General features: G+C 34.2%; 1 protein-coding gene and 1 long non-coding RNA gene across 3 annotated transcripts in view; one reads left to right on the forward strand and one right to left on the reverse strand.

The window, feature by feature from the left end:
• Nucleotides 1-15,476, forward strand: part of ZNF654 (zinc finger protein 654) — an 87,479-nt gene extending 72,003 nt beyond the window's left edge. The window contains exons 7-9 of one of the 2 annotated variants that reach the window (XM_027552787.1): nt 6,083-6,224; nt 9,462-11,808; nt 12,394-15,476. In XM_027552787.1, coding sequence (XP_027408588.1) covers nt 6,083-6,224; nt 9,462-11,808; nt 12,394-12,401 — 2,497 coding nt within the window. In that variant the 3' untranslated portion in view covers nt 12,402-15,476. Of the gene's footprint in view, nt 1-6,082; nt 6,225-9,461 lie in introns of both variants that reach the window. The other variant, XM_027552764.1, reaches the window with a different exon arrangement.
• Nucleotides 1-17,263, reverse strand: part of LOC113899765 — a 77,871-nt gene that overhangs the window by 56,127 nt on the left and 4,481 nt on the right. Inside the window, exon 2 of the long non-coding RNA XR_003512987.1 lies at nt 11,757-11,838. This is a non-coding gene — a long non-coding RNA (uncharacterized LOC113899765). The remainder of the gene's footprint in view (nt 1-11,756; nt 11,839-17,263) is intronic.

The following is a 17,263-nucleotide window of genomic DNA, read 5'->3' on the forward strand; positions in this document are numbered from 1 at the left end:
TTTTCTGGATGTACCACAGTTTATTTATCTGTTGTCTAGTGAAGAACATCTTGGTTGCCTCCAAGATTTGGCAGTCATGAATAAGCTGCTATAAACATCTGTGTGCAGGTTTTTGTGTGGACATAAGTTTTCAACTCCTTTAGGTAAATACCAGGGAGCATGATTGCTGGAACTTATGGTAAGAGTATTTTTAGTTTTGTAAGGAACTGACCAACTGGTTTCCAAAGTGTCTGTACCATTTTTCATTTCCACTAACAATGGATGAGAGTTCCTGTTGCTCTACATCCTCACCAACATTTGTTATTTTCAGTGTCCCAGATTTAGCCATTCTAATAGGTATGTAGTAGTATCTCATTGTTGTTTTAATTTAGTTGTAGTTTGCATTTCCCTGATGACATATGATGTGGAGCACGCTTTCACATGCTTATTTGCCATCTGTATACCTTCTTTGGTGAGGTATCTGTTAAGATCTTTAGTCTATTTTTTAATTGGGTTATTTGATTTCTTATTGTCCAGTTTTAAGAGTTATTTGTATATTGATAACAGTCATCTATTGGATGAGTCTTTTACAGATATTTTTTTCCAGTCTGTGACTTGATACTGTCTTTCACAGAGAAGTTTTCAATCTTAATGAAGTCCAGCTTGTCAGTTATTTCTTTCATGGATCATGTCTTTGGTGTTATATCTAAAAAGGCATCACCATACATAAGGTCTTCTGTGTTTTCTGTTTAGACCATGATCCCTCCTTTTTAGTTAATTTTTATGAAGGGTGTAAGGTCTGTGCCTGGAGAATCCCACAGAGGAGCCTAGCAGGCTACAGTCCATAGGGTTGCAGAGAGTCAGATATGACTGAAGCCACTTAACACACAAGATCTGTGTCTAGATTCATCTTTTTTTAAATGTGAATGTCTAGTTGTTTGAGCACCATTTATTGAAAAGATATTTGCTCCATTTGCTCCAAATTGCCTTGGCTTCTTTGTCAAAGAACAATTGACTGTATTTACTGTTCACTTTCGTGCACTGGAGAAGGAAATGGCAACCCACTCCAGTGTTCTTGCCTGGAGAATCCCAGGGACGGAGGAGCCTGGTGGGCTGCCGTCTAGGGGGTCACACAGAGTCGGAACAACTGAAGTGACTTAGCAGCATGTATATATATTTCTAGGCTCTCTGTTCTCTCCCATTGATCTATATGTCTGTTGTTAAACCAGTACAACACTGTCTTCATTATGTTAGTTTATATTAAGTCCTGAAGTTAGGTAGTATCAGTCCTTCAACTTTGTTCTTCTTCAGTATTATATTCACTATTCTGGGTCTCTTATTTCTCCATAGCAACTTTAGAATCTGTTTGTCCATATCCATAAAATAACTACCAGGATTTAGATTGGGGTTGAATCTGTAGATTAAGCTGAGAAGAACTAATAACTTGATAATATTGAGTCTTCTTGTCCATGAACATGGACTATCTTTTCATTTATTTACTCCTTTGATTTCACTCATCAGAGTTTTTTGTTTTCCTCATGTAGATCTCATACATATTTTGCTAGATTCATAGCTAAGTAGTTCATTTAGGGGGTGAGGGGGTGCTAATATAAATGATATTATGTGACTGTTAGTTTTTCTGAGCATTTAAAAAGCCATTAAAAAGTTGTTAGAACATATGAAGCATCCAATTACATGATCCAAGTAATCATGTAATTCAGAATGTGGTTTGAGAGTATTTTAATTTAAGACTATTTAATTTGAGAGTATTTTACTATTAGATAAAATCAAAAATAATTAGAAAAAAATCCTAATATCTTTTGCCTCCTCTACCTCAGTACACACAGACACAATACTACCACTTTTACAAGTCACCAATTCTTGAGAGAAAACTAGGTCTCATTTACCTAACAAAATAATATGAAATGGTATGGGCTATAAATATTTTTTAATGAATGCTTTCAAATTTTAAGTTCTTAGATACTTAAAAGAATAGCTTGAAGGAGGTGTAAAGATAAACTTATTTAATATAGATGTTATAGACTAAAATCTTTAGATTCAGAGATGGAGTCAAAAGCTAGTTAATAGAGTTAGGTCTAGAAACTAGTGGACTTATCTTCTGTGGGACTGTAAATTAGATTATACAAATTTTTATTCAAAAGTGTACTATGTAAATTGGAGTTGCAAATAGAGAAGAGGATCAGGAGATAGTGGTTAAAACATACACTTCTAAGTAGTTTTCAAAGTATTATCATTTCTTGATAGTAATTATTTTGAAACAGTGTATAGTCATTACTGTTTAATATATCTTTTCTATGGTGATAGGAATGTTCTCTACCCTTGGCTTTATTTAAACTATTTAAGACCATCTTTAGTCTTTCATTTTGACATACTTATAAGTAAACTGGAATCACCTATAAACAAACCAAAAAATGACCAGGAAAACATTTTATTTTCTTCTTCTCTTGGCTAACCAATTTCTACTCTTTAGAGAGGAACTTCAAAAATAGAACAGAGCCTATCTTTCCTGCTCCTGGCCACAGTCACCTTCTAAAAATAGAAGGTGGGTGTGTGCCTCCCAGCTGCCTAACAAAAAAGGATTCCTTAGCCTGCTTCTTTGTCCTTTCTTCTGAGTAGGCTGAGTTCTGATTGCCTGCCCTCTTATTTCTTTTACCTCTCTCCTTTATATTTCTGAGTGCTAGGGTCTTCTTTCTTGTAAAAGTTGATTTTCACTGTAATTTAAATAGCAGGATTCTTCCAGCTTACAAGGTCTGTGTTGTCTGTTTCATTTTGGTCTTCAGCTTGTTCTTCATCTCCCCTTTCTGAGGACAAAACTTGATGTACAGTCCAGGTTTATTCTTGACTCAAGCCAATGAAACAAGCTACTAATCTAGTTCTCTCACCATCAATAATAAAATAATAATAACAGCTGCTTGTATTGGCTGAGTGCTTTCATTAATCTGTGCTTTATATATTTTTTATCTCATTTACTCTAGCAATCTTATGGGATAAATGAAGCCAAGATTCAAACCTGAGCAGCCTCTACTATTAAATATTACTTATTATAAAATGGGTATAGTATGAAAAAAATCTATGTGGTAAGGGTGGCTATAAATCATTTTATAGTCTCTCTGCAATTAGATAACTTGATGGTTATATTAGCAGTGAGCTACCTGGGAAATGTGTTTGTACACCAAGTCAGTGCTGTGAGGCTTTTTGTTTGTTATTTGCTGCACTTGGGTCTTCATTGAGGCGTGCAGACTCTTCAGTGTGGCCTGCAGGCTTTTCTACCTGTGGTGCGCGGGCTTTTAAGGGTGCGGGCTCTCTAACCTGCAGCATGCAGGCTCTCTAGTTGCGGTGAGGGGGTTTAGTTGCCCCAAGGCATGTGGGATCTTAGTTCCCAACCAGGGATCAAACCTGCATCTCCTGCACTGGAAGGCGGATTGTTACACCACTGGAAAGTCCCAGTGCTATGTTTTTTGTAAGGACCCTTTTTGGGAAAAGAAAACAGAAGGTTCATTAAAGTTTCCCTCTGGTCTTCATAAAGAAGACTATCAGTGAGCAATTTAATAAACATCAGTATATACTAGACATTTTACCTAGATGTTTTCACTTATCTGTCTTAATGCTTTTTATGTGTAAGAAAATTCTGGATAAAAGAAGTAAAAGCCACACAGCTATTAATAATAACAAAATGGGGTTGGAATAACTGGTTCAGGGAAAAGGTAGCATTTATTGAATGAATACTGGGATATTACACAAGCCACATCAAGGGCAGAGATATGGGTGGTCCTCAAAAATAACTGCTAACAAGGATGTTGAGATTGCTGGGGTTTTTTAAAAGTATCTCTGATCTGCCAGTTGGCTTCAGTCTTTCTTTTTGTAGACCAGAAGAATGGCAACACTCCCCAGGCTTCATAGTTTAGAGTTGAGACCATTCCAGGGTTTCTAACTGAACTGAGGTCAGTTTCCCATCCTTAGATTAATATTTCAGGAATAGTGAGGAGGGTCATATAGAAGGCATGGCCACTGAGCTTCCAACCCTGTGTATTAGGGCTATTCTTAGAAAATGATGGCTCACTGTGGACTGGGCCGTACCATCCCAATTGGTATATAATACCTGATTGAGACGCAGGCCTGGTGAGTAGGTCTCATTTATTCTCAATCCCTGTTCTTTTCCATTAGCTCCACCATACAGTGTGTCATTGAGAAGATTTACAATGCATTAATATGTGAGGAAACAGGCCTTCTAAAACAAGGAAGTTTATGAAAGGCATGAAATCAGTAAGACAGATAAGATCTGTTCTGAAATAATTATCACTTTAGTTTGGGGTATTCATGAAAGTTTTCATGAAGAGTTACTTGATAAGGACTTTGACAGATAAGCTCATCTTAGAAATAATTATTTTCCAAGTAGAGCAATCAACAAATGAAAAAGAGAATAAATAAAGCACATTAACTGACACTGAGGAAACCAACCTAGAAGAATGCCCAGGATTCATATCCTGATCCTTCTGACTCCTAAACCCATGTTTCTGTTGCTTTTAATACCAGAAAGCACACTGAACAAGTACTAAATGAAATAATCTAGGAGACTGGTAGCAGATTAGTTTAGCAACCCCTATAGAAGTACATATGGAAAATTAAAGGGTCTAAGGTGGTAACATGGAGAATGATAAAATTGTGGGCAAAAGTATAATAAAAATCAGAGACTATGAAAAACAAACAGGTTAAAACCAAACAGGTTAGAGGAATATTTAGTGTCTTTGGGCGACAGAGGATGCGATGGTTAGATGGCATCATCAGTTCAATGGACATGAACTTGGGCAAATGCCGGGAGGTGAGGGACAGGGAGGCCTAGCGTGCTGCAGTCCATGGAGTCGCGAAGAGTTGGACACAACTGAGCAACGAACTGAACTGAAATGGATTAAAGTGATAGAAACCAATCTAAATTGAAATAACCAGTTATGCAAACTGGAGAAGTCAGAGCTAGAGATTTGGGAGCATGTTATGAAACCTCATGAGCTTCTCAAAGGAATTCTGTGTGCAAAAAAAAAAAAAAAAAGTGGACGGTAAACTGAAACTTAGGAACACCCACACAGCTAGTGTGAAATGGAAGTGAAATTTTGGTTTTACTTTCTGTGTTGCTTGCCATCATTTTTTGTTTTGTATTCTCTGTATTGTCTCTCTAAATAGAGTATGTGCACCTTCATGATAGTAGTCAAACTGTCCTTAGATTTAATAGCTTTAAGTGCTGGGCTCAAAGTATATAATCAGTATATTGCTTTTAAAAGAAATATATTTTCATCAATTATTTTAATACTTTTTAGACTAAGATGCTTTATGTAACTTTTATGACACTTTTCAAGGAATTCTAATTTGCTGAAATTTAATATCCAAACATTTCAACTATACCTTACAATTTCCTTTGTCTCAGAACCCATTCCTCGCTCCTGTTGTTGTTGTTCAGTCACTTAGTCGTGTACAACTCTTTGTGACTGCAGCACACCAGATTCCTCTGCCCTCCATATTTTAGAAAAGAATCTACCTGTGAAATATTTTAAATGGTCCATAGCTTGTTCCTTTAAATGTATTACACTGTAATGGAAGAGTAGATGGTATAAAACATAAAATGTCAGAATCAGTGCTATAATATACTTAATACTTTTAATATGTAGTACTTTTGGTATCTTAAAAGTATGAACCATTTCTTCTTTGCAGAAAGTACAACATTGATTTCTAAATTTGCAAGTGGATATTAATTTAAAGGTCAAAGTTATTTTTTTAAGTAATCTCATTAATATTGGTATATTGAAATTAGAATGTGTTTTGATCAAGTACTAGAGATGCTTTAGGTTTGTTGGCATATGATTGGGATACATTCTGTACCATTGCAAGTCGTAATTTCTGATCTCTCCTTTTCCCCCAGCTTCTGTTAGTCCCAAACAGGTAGCTTTGGAAGTAGCTTGGAGTTAACGTAATATCCACTTACACCCACTTTGTATACATCCCAGCCAGGGCACTACAGAATAAAGGAAAGACAGGTAATGTTTGTATTTGAATAAACTGTATTTTTGATATTTCTCTTTTTTCTCATTTACAGGGAGTTGATTTTCATATGGAGTAAACTTCAGCTAAAGTCTAATCCTTCAAAACAAGTTTTTGTAGATCAGTGCTACCAGCTTTTAAGAACAGCAACTAATGTGAGAGTCATATTTCCTTTCATGAAAATCATTAAAGATGAGGTAAATAGTATATATTTATCCCTTCATTTTAAGTTAAATGACAGTTCACGGAAACTTGCATCTCATAAAATTTATTTGATCATGTAATTGAAGTAAAGAAAGATTTTAAGGCCACGTTCTCCATATATTATATACTCCCCTCCCCCTAACCTCAAACTCCCAAGACACAAAGCTTATACGTAAATGAAAATAACTGGAAAAAAAAGAGATAAAAAGCCAATTTAGTGTTACGTGAAGTTTTATGTGGGAACAACTTGCTTCTGTAAGAAGCTGTTCTCTCTTTTCTTAAAATTAAATAAGCCTGTCACTTTTAACATTATTCTAAATCCTGTTTATATAATCTTAACTAATTTGCAGATGATCTTTGTGTAACTATAGGTAATACCTAATTCACTGTCATAGAGAAATACAGTTCATAGTTTTAAGTTTGATGTTTAGAATGAAAAGGAACAATTAATTCTGAGGCATTTTTGAAACCTAAGGACAAATTTTTAAAATGTTTATTTAAAATAAGAGTAAAAACCCATGACCTGTTTGTGAAGCAAGTTTTTCATGGGCTACTGGCAAGTGTGTACAGTTCTACATAAGATTCTTATATACACATGAGAGTAGATCCTTAGATCTTTGTACTTTTTCTCCTCAAATATTAACAGAACTTTGAATACAAAGATAGGAAAGATAAAGCTACCTTACATTTTCGATAGCTCCATTTAACTGAATCTTTATGTGGGTTACTTTTAAATACATAAGGAAGCATCCATTAAATAATATATTTTAATTTTTTATACATTTATGCATTTATCATATTTATTACTGCATTACTCATTAGATGTATGACCATGTAATGATCATATTCCCCTGATAACAAAGTTTTGTATCATATTCCGATGATATAAAGCATTGCATCAGAGGACTTTTTAGGTTCTTTTTAGCTAACTACACTAATAGCTTCATTATTAAATAGTCATTTGTCATTTAAATGCATCATCAAAGTTAACCTCTCATGCCACCAAAAAATGGGGAAAAAAAAAAATCTATGCTATAGAGTGCAAATTTTGCACTTAATATTTGAAGTGCATCAGAATCACCTATAAAACTTTTCTAAAAATAAAGATTTCTGTCTATATTTTTTAAACAAATGATTCTCATCTCAGATGGTAAAGAATCTGCCTGCAGTGCAGAAGACCTGGATTCAATCCCTGGATCAGGAAGTTCCCTGGAGAAGGGAATGGCAACCCACTCCAGTATTCTTGCCTAGAAAATCCAATGGACAAAGGAGCCTGGAGGGCTACAGTCCATGGGGTTGCAAAGACTCAGACATGACTGAGTGACTAAAACTTTCACTTTTCACCGAAAACTGAGAGACTCTTACAGAAAGTTTAAAATATAGGTGAAGTTCAGTCAATTATCTTAGAACTTTCTCAATGTCACATGCATGGTCAACCTAAGAATACATGATAAGAAAAATTCAAAGATGAAGTAAGTATTTAAAATGTGCTTAATTTCTTATACACTCTACTAAAAACATTTTTATCTGATGGAATAGATCATTCATATGCCTCAGTGCTGTGAAAGGAGGCACAGGTAATGAATGCTGTATGAGTTCAGAAGGAGATGTTACAGATAGCATATCTGAAAAAGCTTCACAAAGGAGGCTGCTTTCAGCTGGGTGTTAAATGGTAGAATAGGATAATACTAATATTTGTAGAGGACTTCATAGTTTACAGAGCCTCTTTTCCTCATTTTATTATTTGGTTCTCATAACTGTCCAGTGGCATTAACAGGAGAGTGTGGATGGGGAAACTAATCAAAGAGTTTAGTTACTGTGGGGTTCAGGTTGCTAGAGATTCAGAAGGGACTGAATATTACACTAAAACTTGAAACAATTCCTAAATGTAGTGGAATTGTTAAAGGCTTTCAGGTTAGAAAGTAGCCTTAGCATGTTCACTTTTGTGATGATTCTGAAATTTTTTTAAACCTCAGCAACTAAGTACATTATAATTCATGAAGAAAGGTAGAGGATGTAGATAGAACTTTGGAGAAAAAGAATGAATTGTCTTGAAGTAGTGGATTTGCATTTACTGTATCTGGAAAATTTTATGCAGGTTTTGTAACTGACCATTAGAAATTATAAGTAACAATAAGAAATAAGAAATTTAAATTCAGAAAAGGATTCCAAGTTGTAAATGGTAGATTTACAGAAGACTAAAATTGGTATAATATATCTGATCTCATTCATTCTGCAAACACTTATTCAAAGGTCTTTATATGCCAACTCCTGTGCTAACCACAGAAGATAGTAACCACATGAGATACTGTCCCTGCTATTTAGGATTCTCAAAGATTGAGTAGGAGATAGGTAGGAATTTACCATCTAGGTAAAGTGATATGCAAAGTTAAGGTCTGCTTGTAGAACTGTAAGTAAGGGTTACACAGCATGTAAGGAACTCAGAGGACATGAGGATGGCCAAGTTGTGTTCCCCCCGTCATCTGTAATTTACCATATGCAGCCGATATGATACACACACACAACTGTTAAAAACAGACTAGTTTATCTCTTTCTATTCAAATGAGCAGATCATTCCAAATCACTAGAGGCATTATTTATAACTTGAATTCAGGTGGATAATCAACAAATTCCCAACTAAAAGCTTGATGCAGTTATATTTGAGTCATCAGTAAAAGTTTCAAAGCTTGAGTACTTTTCAGATAACTTTCAGTACGTTCATTATTCTGATACCTTACTGATTTGGAAAGTTTGTAATTGCCTTCTTTATATGGATTACATTTCTCTGCTTATTTTGATAAATAATATTACTTAATAAGTAAAATAATATTATTTAGTGCAGCTTTATGAATGAGTTTCCATAACCCATCCTTTTTTAAAAAAATCTAGATTTGTAATAAACTTTAATCACCATAAGTTTATGACGCATTTATATTTTAATCACCATAAGGTTATAATATTTTGTATTATGGTTAGTAAGGCTCATAAACTTGAAAATTAAATAAATTGAAGCTAAAATGCTATCTTTTCCAGATTATTCTCAAGTAAAATAAATAAAAATTTATTTATATATTAAAAAAGAGTAAACAAGGCTACCCATTGAAGAAAATTGCATGTTTAGAATGCTATGTTTGTTTATTCAGCTTTTGTTTCAGAGTTGTATTTTAAAAAGATAAACTAGTAAGTGTTGATTTTTTAGAAGGTATTCAGTGGTAATTTTTCTTTTACAGGTTGAAGAAGAAGGCTTACAAATTTGTGTTGAAATATGTGGTTGTGCTCTACAACTAGATCTTCATGATGATCCCAAAACTAAATGTCTAATTTATAAAACAATTGCACATTTTTTACCAAATGATTTGGAGATTCTCAGGATTTGTGCACTCTCGATATTTTTTCTTGAACGCTCCTTGGAAGCTTATCATACTGTTGAAGAGCTTTACAAACGTCCAGATGAAGAATACAATGAAGGCACAAGTAGTGTTCAAAATCGTGTTCGTTTTGAATTACTTCCAATTTTGAAAAAGGGATTGTTTTTTGATCCTGAATTCTGGAACTTCATAATGATTAAGAAAAACTGTGTAGCATTACTGAGTGATAAGTCAGCAGTTAGATTTCTAAATGAAAGTGCACTGGAAAATTCTGCAGGTAATGTAAAAAAGGCATTGGATCAGCACAGTTTAGAGGAAGGGCTTGACTCTCTTACAGATCAGAGCCCTGGAGAGCTTGATCCTGATGATATATCTGGAGTGCAACCAAAAGGCCCTATTAACGCAAAGAAAAACCTTACAGCTCTTAATGCTTCCAGAGTAGATCACAATGTCCCAAGGCATCGGTGTATGTTATGTAACAAGGAATTTCTAGGTGGTCACATTGTAAGGCATGCCCAGGCTCATCAGAAAAAGGGCAGTTTTTCATGTGTGATATGTGGCAGGAAATTTAGAAACAGAGGACTTATGCAGAAGCATTTAAAGAATCACGTTAAGAAAATACAGAGACAGCAAATTGCTGCAGCTCAGCAAGAGGATCAAGAAAATCCTGCTTTAGAAGAAATGAATTGTTCTGATACTTTCATTTCATTTGAAAATGGGAATTCTGATAATAAAGATTTGGAAGTAGAGACTATTACTGGTTCCAGTGACAGAAACAAAGACGTCATCCCTGCACATGTGGGTGAATTCACTGAAATTCCTGTAAATGTATCAGAAGATGTTATTGAAAACATTACTGAAAATGGCAGCCCTGATACTTCTTTAAATAATGTCTCAGAGCCATTACCTATCTGTGTGGATGACTATGAGGAGGAAGAAGATGAGGAAGGTGATTATGAAGAAGATGACTATGACCTGAATCAAGAAAGTTCAGTACTTCATAAAATCAATGGAGCTGTGTGCCATCCAAAAGACATATATGCAACAGATCAAGAAGGAAATTTTAAGTGCCCTGCTCTTGGCTGTGTCAGGATATTTAAAAGAATTGGATTTCTGAATAAGCATGCAAGGACTGTACATCCAACTGATTTAAATGTGCGGCAAACAGTAATGAAGTGGAGCAAAGGAAAATGCAAATTTTGTCAAAGGCAATTTGAAGATTCTCAACATTTTATAGATCACCTTAATAGACACAGCTATCCAAATGTGTATTTTTGTTTGCATTTTAATTGCAATGAATCATTTAAGCTGCCATTCCAACTTGCTCAGCACACAAAAAGTCACAGGATATTTCAAGCTCAGTGTAGTTTTCCAGAATGCCATGAGCTTTTTGAAGATCTTCCTCTGCTATATGAACATGAAGCTCAGCATTATTTAAGTAAAACACCAGAATCATCTGCACAACCAAGTGAAGCAATTCTTTGGGATGTTCTTACAGACTCAAAATCTAATCATCAGGAAAAAGACTCATCTGGTAATGAGAGACAGACTACTAGTCTGCCAGTTTCTACTAGCAAATCAAGGAAAGATATTACAGAACCAAAGACATGTATAGAAAGTATGGAAAAGAAAACAGACAGTTTAATTCAGAATGGAAATGAACATTCTGATGACACTGTTTCTGATACAAGCTTGACAGACCAAAAGATGCCTGACATAGAACCAAATTCTGAAAATAATTGTAGTATTAATGATTTAGTCAATGGACACAGTGGAATAGAGCAGACACCTTTAGTTTCATCAGATCCTGCTTTGAAAATTGATACAAATAGAATCAGGACAGAAAACGGTTCCATTTTACCCAGTGTTGTACCACAAGAACACAATACCCTGCCAGTATCTCAGGCACCTTCCAAACCAAATCCGACGAGCGAACACACTTCATATGGCTTAATTTTAACAAAGCCATATGTCAGACCATTGCCTCCCAGTTACCTTGATGAACGGTACCTTAGTATGCCAAAACGCAGAAAATTTCTGACTGATAGGGTAGATGCCTGTTCTGATCAAGATAACGTTTGTAAAAAATCAGTGAAAAGATTAAGATGTGGCAAATGCCTGACCACCTACTGTAATGCAGAAGCACTTGAGGCTCACCTTGCACAAAAGAAATGTCAGACCCTCTTTGGATTTGATTCAGATGATGAAAGTAAGTCTGCTGTCTTCTCAGTAGGTATATCTGTAGAAGTAGAAAATGCCATAAATCGTCATAAGGTTAAAAAAATTAACATTTGTATAACACAGATAATAAAGCACTACTCCATACGTTATTTCGTGTAATCCATATAACCACCATAAGGTTCTGTTCCTGTTTTATATATCAAGCAACTGACATTCACAAGTAATTTGCACAGGCATAGGCCTATGAACTTGTGGAAGCCAGAACTTAAACACAGTTTTTTCATACTTTTTGGATCATACATTTTAACTACCTGAGGCTTTTCTTCATTCTATGTTTTTATGTAATAAGAAATCTGAAGACAAACTAATTATGATGAAAATGTTTTTCATCTGCATGCCAGAATATAAAACAAGTGAAGCTGAGCCTCTATTACAAAAACAAAAATTTTTTTTAAACAAAATAATTGAAAAACTGAGCTAAAGAAGAACATACTTTTCTACTAATATTAATATTCTTTGAATGAGTAAGGGTATAAACAAACAGGAAATCTAACTTAGAATACTAGATGAACATCTATAAAATATGAATTAACAGACGTGTTCTGTTTTACAGGTGCCTGATAAAAATGTTTCAGAAAGATCTGTCGATCAAGCAGTAGTGTGCAAAATGCACTACAAGAAAATGCATCATCATTTTGCTATTTCCCTGATGGCCTTAATTTTAGAGCGATCTTGGATTACTAAAGATAAAGACAAAGCACATTTTCTAGAATGAACCCACAGAGGAGATGTGCTGGTTTAGACTCCAAAAGGGTTATTACAAAACTCCCAAAGTACCAGTTATCCAGAGAAACCACATTTTTTTTTTTTAAAGAAGTTGATGATGATCAATAGCAGCATGTTCAGTTTCGCTTATGTGAGAAACATGTTCAGGCAACCAGTCAAAAAGAATAACCAGCTATGGCCTTACAGAAAGGGAAGAACTAACCCATTATATATATATATATATAAAAGAAGGAGTGGTTTACAATAAACAATTTAAAGTATTCTACAAATAGGATTCTTGTCATGCGTAATCAGATTTTGTCCTTCTTTTGGATCAAACATGCTTTAAAGAACCATTTCTATTTGGTTTATTATTATTTAGAAACTGACAGAATAAAACTTACCACCATCCTAGCCATAAAAGATTGTAACTTGTTTCCAGAGGATTGATTAGGTCAGAGTTCAATGAATGACATGCCAGCATTGAAAATTAACAGGAGGCAAAACAATAGTGCTTTGCTAATGAGCTCTTGACAGAACCTTCCACTTTCCATTTTTATAATACCAATGAGCTGTAAGCAGCAGCCTCAATACTAGCGGTAACTCTGGGGAGAGATGGGAGGAATATAAGACCATTAAAGGCTGTCTTAGATGTCTTAGTTGAAAGAAAACACTGAATTGCAAATTTTTCAATGTGAATAATGGTATAAGCACACTGGGATATTTCTATTTGTATATAGAGTAGTGTTAGGACATTGCTTGATGATTCATAGTAAGGTCCTTTAGACATTAATGTGAGTTATCTAAGTACAGTCCTATGAAAATAACTGGCTGTAAAAAAAAAAATACGCAGCCAAGAATCAGGTCAAGAATTCATTGGTTTTATTCAATTAGAGTTTATTCTAAAATAAGCCATATTACTCATGCTTTCTTATTTATTTCTGATAAATTTGGCCTGAATAGTGATTTTTATATATAAAAGGAAATATTTACACAAAAACTTGCACAGCAAGAACACAGTAAGATATATTGATGCATTTATTTTCTTTGATGACCAGTAATTTTCCTAAGGAAGATTTTAACTTAATAGCCAATAAATTGTTTAAAAAGTTTTTAAAAATACCCTCTCCGATGTGTTCCACTTATATAGTCTTTAAAAGAAGAAGCTTAAAGACTTCCTTTTACCTAATAGGGTATTAATCTATAGCAGGGGTAAAATGAACAAAAGCTGCAAAGGTAGATTCCTTAAAAACAGAGCTATTAACGTACAAATATGTCAACCAAATATTCCAGTTATTCCAACTGGTATATTCTTGTTCAAAGTATATAATCTCATGAGACCCTACATTATAAATTTTTGGATATTAAAGCTTCTTAAATGAAGCCACTAAGGAAGTGAGACTTTTCTTCGTGGGCAGCATATTAAATTAGGATTTCCAGGTCATGGTAAACCAGATATCTAAAATAATGTCCCAATTTTATTATTTATCATAGGCATTTACTACTATGCAATTGATAGTCATCAGTCCATTTCAGTCAAATCAGGTTTTTGTTTTGTTATGTAGCCTATATTAGGCTATGGATTTTACATTTAAATAACATAAGATAAACAACTTGATCAGATTTTTATGTCTTTTAAGGTCAACTAAAGAAAAAAACCATTTTCCATGCTTCCTGATACTAAAATATAATACTTGAGTTCTATTTCAGTTCAGTCATGTAATAAAAAAGCCTGTTTGGAGACTAGTTCATATGGGCAATGAAGTTATTTTGAAATATTTCTGCTTTGTATCTTTTCCAGAAGTTTAAAATCACAGCTTAACATTTTATCACATTTTTAACTTTTTATTTTTTATAAGTTGTAACTATTGACATAAATCCATGTCTGCAAATTGTTTTCACTCATTCTGTAGTTCATACCAAAATATTTTAAACATATTCCACTTGTTATTTTTTTGTCTTTAATTTGAGGTTTTATTTCTACTTTTGTTTTACTAAGGGAAAACTTTCTGAAAGACTGAGATCAAATTGGTTTATACATCAAGGGATTGTTTTATAAAATTCTATTGGACCACAATGTTCTATTTCTAACCTCTTATCAAATAATTGCTATTGAAAGAATATGTGCATTTTCTTATGTATGCCTTATAAAACTTACATCATTTTGCTTTTACGAGGTGCATAAACTTCTAACACTTTTAATGTGGGATTCAGAAGACAAGGAAGCTTTCTTCTTTTTCCTCAAAATCTTCTCTTTTTCTTCTCTACTCCTTCTATTTTAAGGGTGTGTTTATCTTACATGGACCAGGTTTCAATCCTTCATTGTCAAATAAAAATTTCCATTGAAATATTAAATACTAGCTTTCTGCCATGTTTCAGTAAGGTCAAAAGAATAGCAAATCTGAAATTTTGCTGCTCAGATATTATGGAGAAGATAGAAAAGGAGACCCTTCGTGGACAAGGACACTGGTACTTTGGGCTTTAGCCATATTTTTTTTCTTTTAAACCACCAATTATATAATGAAAAGATAACTTATAACATCAAACTTGTGATTCTCTTCAAATCACACTTGAAAGTACAGCCGTACTCCTTTCATATTTGGTTCAAACTGTAGTATGGGTGGAAAAACCTAAAAAGAATGGTAGTGTTTATTTTTTAATTTATTTGGTACTGTAAAACACCTTTTCAGAATGACTAAATGCTGCATATGCATTTTGGAATTGTTAATATGTGAAAGGTATTACAGATTCAGCAAGAAAGGAAATTTGTGCTTCCTTGTTGAACATTAAATTATTTTACTTTGCATTTTATAAGAGTACAAATTAAAACTGAGCCATTGAACTGCAATAAATCAACAATAGTGTCTCATTTCAAGAAATTTTTTGTACTGTACATAGATTTGTTCAATAAAACATTGTCCTTGTTGGTAATGAAGTGTTCAGTTTTATGTAGCACATTACTTCAAAAGGAATTAGGCTTAAGGTAAATGTTAAATAAATTTATGCTTCATAAGAGAATGAGGTATTTCAGTTAATATTACTATATTCAGATTATTGAGTGATTTTAAAATACATGGAAAACAAAACTCTAAAAGTTTACACAAAATAGATATTTTTAGACATTGTTTAAACTAATGTCCATATGCAGGAATTACAAGTTGATAGAACACTGTTTACTAAAGTTATTTCAGGTAAGTAGTTTCAGTATGAAATAGTAGCCTCTGCAAACTTAGTACATGAAAGACAAATGTCAGAACTCTCCAGGACAGTGGATGGACTGATCTACATTGGTAATTCTTCAGAGATGAAGAGCCTCTGGTGGAACTTAAAGACTGTGAAGTCATTTTGAAATAAGATGTACATTATGATAATTGGTTCCTACAGAAGCACCTCATTGGGAACATGTTTAAGCCAGTAATCTGTACCTAAAAGGAGGTCCTTGGTCATGAGGGCTTCTACTCTTTTGGCTCACTAACAAAGGTAAACCTCCTATACTTTTTGCTATAATTTTCAACTTAAGTGAGAGCTGAAGTAGAAAGAGAAGCTCTTTGATGCGATGATAGCACTGCAAATGAAAGAATAGATATTCTGTTAATTATGGTGATTTGCAAATATTACAAATGTTATGCTTTGAAAAACACTATGAGAAAGTTATTAAAGCGTTCCAGAGCTGAGATCTAGGATTCACCATCTATGATTCATGGTCATATGATCTTAGATGATTAAATAAATGCATTGAGGTATTTAGATATAAAGTTACTGGGGTTATCTCAACTTCCTATTTTTCTTTTCTGAATTTGAGGAATGCTGGGAAGCAATCGAATGTTAAATACATTTCCAAGGCAAATGAGTTAGATTGCTTTCATAGCATAAAATTCATACTGATTTCAAGAATCAACCGATAATGAAGCCAGAAATTTGGGCTGTATATCTACCCATACCGGAAATGGAGGCAATCCAGTATTACTTCGAATAAAAACTGAAAATGGGAGAGAGATCTATGCCTTATTTATGGGTAATGCAAATGGAGAAAAAATTACTGTGTACCAGCTTACTTTATGTATGTTACCTCTAATTGTTAACCCAAATACGGTTAGCAGCAGTGCTTTTTAGACACGAAGGCTCAGGAAGGTTAAGTAACCTGGCTAGTCACATAGCTAATAAATGCAGAGGTGAGAATGAAAAATCTGATGTTTCCTCCTAAAACCACGTCATGTAGTTTCCATTCTGCCATGCAGTTTTCCCTACAAATATGGGGCACAAGTGGATCTGATAATATCCAAGTGGAAGAGGGTTAGACTTGCCTGAGGATCAGTGATTTCAGAGACAAGGATGAAGTCTGGTAGACATGGCTGCTTGATGTTTCATTCTCTACTAGCAGTGATTCTTAAAAGTGTGGTCCCCAGAACAGCAGCATTATCACCTGAGAACTTACTAGAAACGCTAAATTTGGGGGACTTCTCTGGCAGTGCAGTGGTTAGGAGTTGGCACTTTCACAGGATTCCGTAAATTACATTGTGCCCTGTCCCCAAGAAAATAGAAATGCTAAATTTTTGATCAGCTGAGGGACCAATCTGTCCTTAAGTCATCTAGGTGGGTTTGATACACACTAATGTTTGAAAACCACAGATCTAAATCAACAAGGTTCTTCATATTTCCCTAGCAGGTAAACTATTAAATGTATAGAGCCTTCTTAGAAACCCAATTTCCAGGGCATT

Source organism: Bos indicus x Bos taurus, chromosome 1 (genome assembly GCF_003369695.1).
Source record: "Bos indicus x Bos taurus breed Angus x Brahman F1 hybrid chromosome 1, Bos_hybrid_MaternalHap_v2.0, whole genome shotgun sequence".
NCBI classification, from domain to species: Eukaryota; Metazoa; Chordata; class Mammalia; order Artiodactyla; family Bovidae; genus Bos; species Bos indicus x Bos taurus.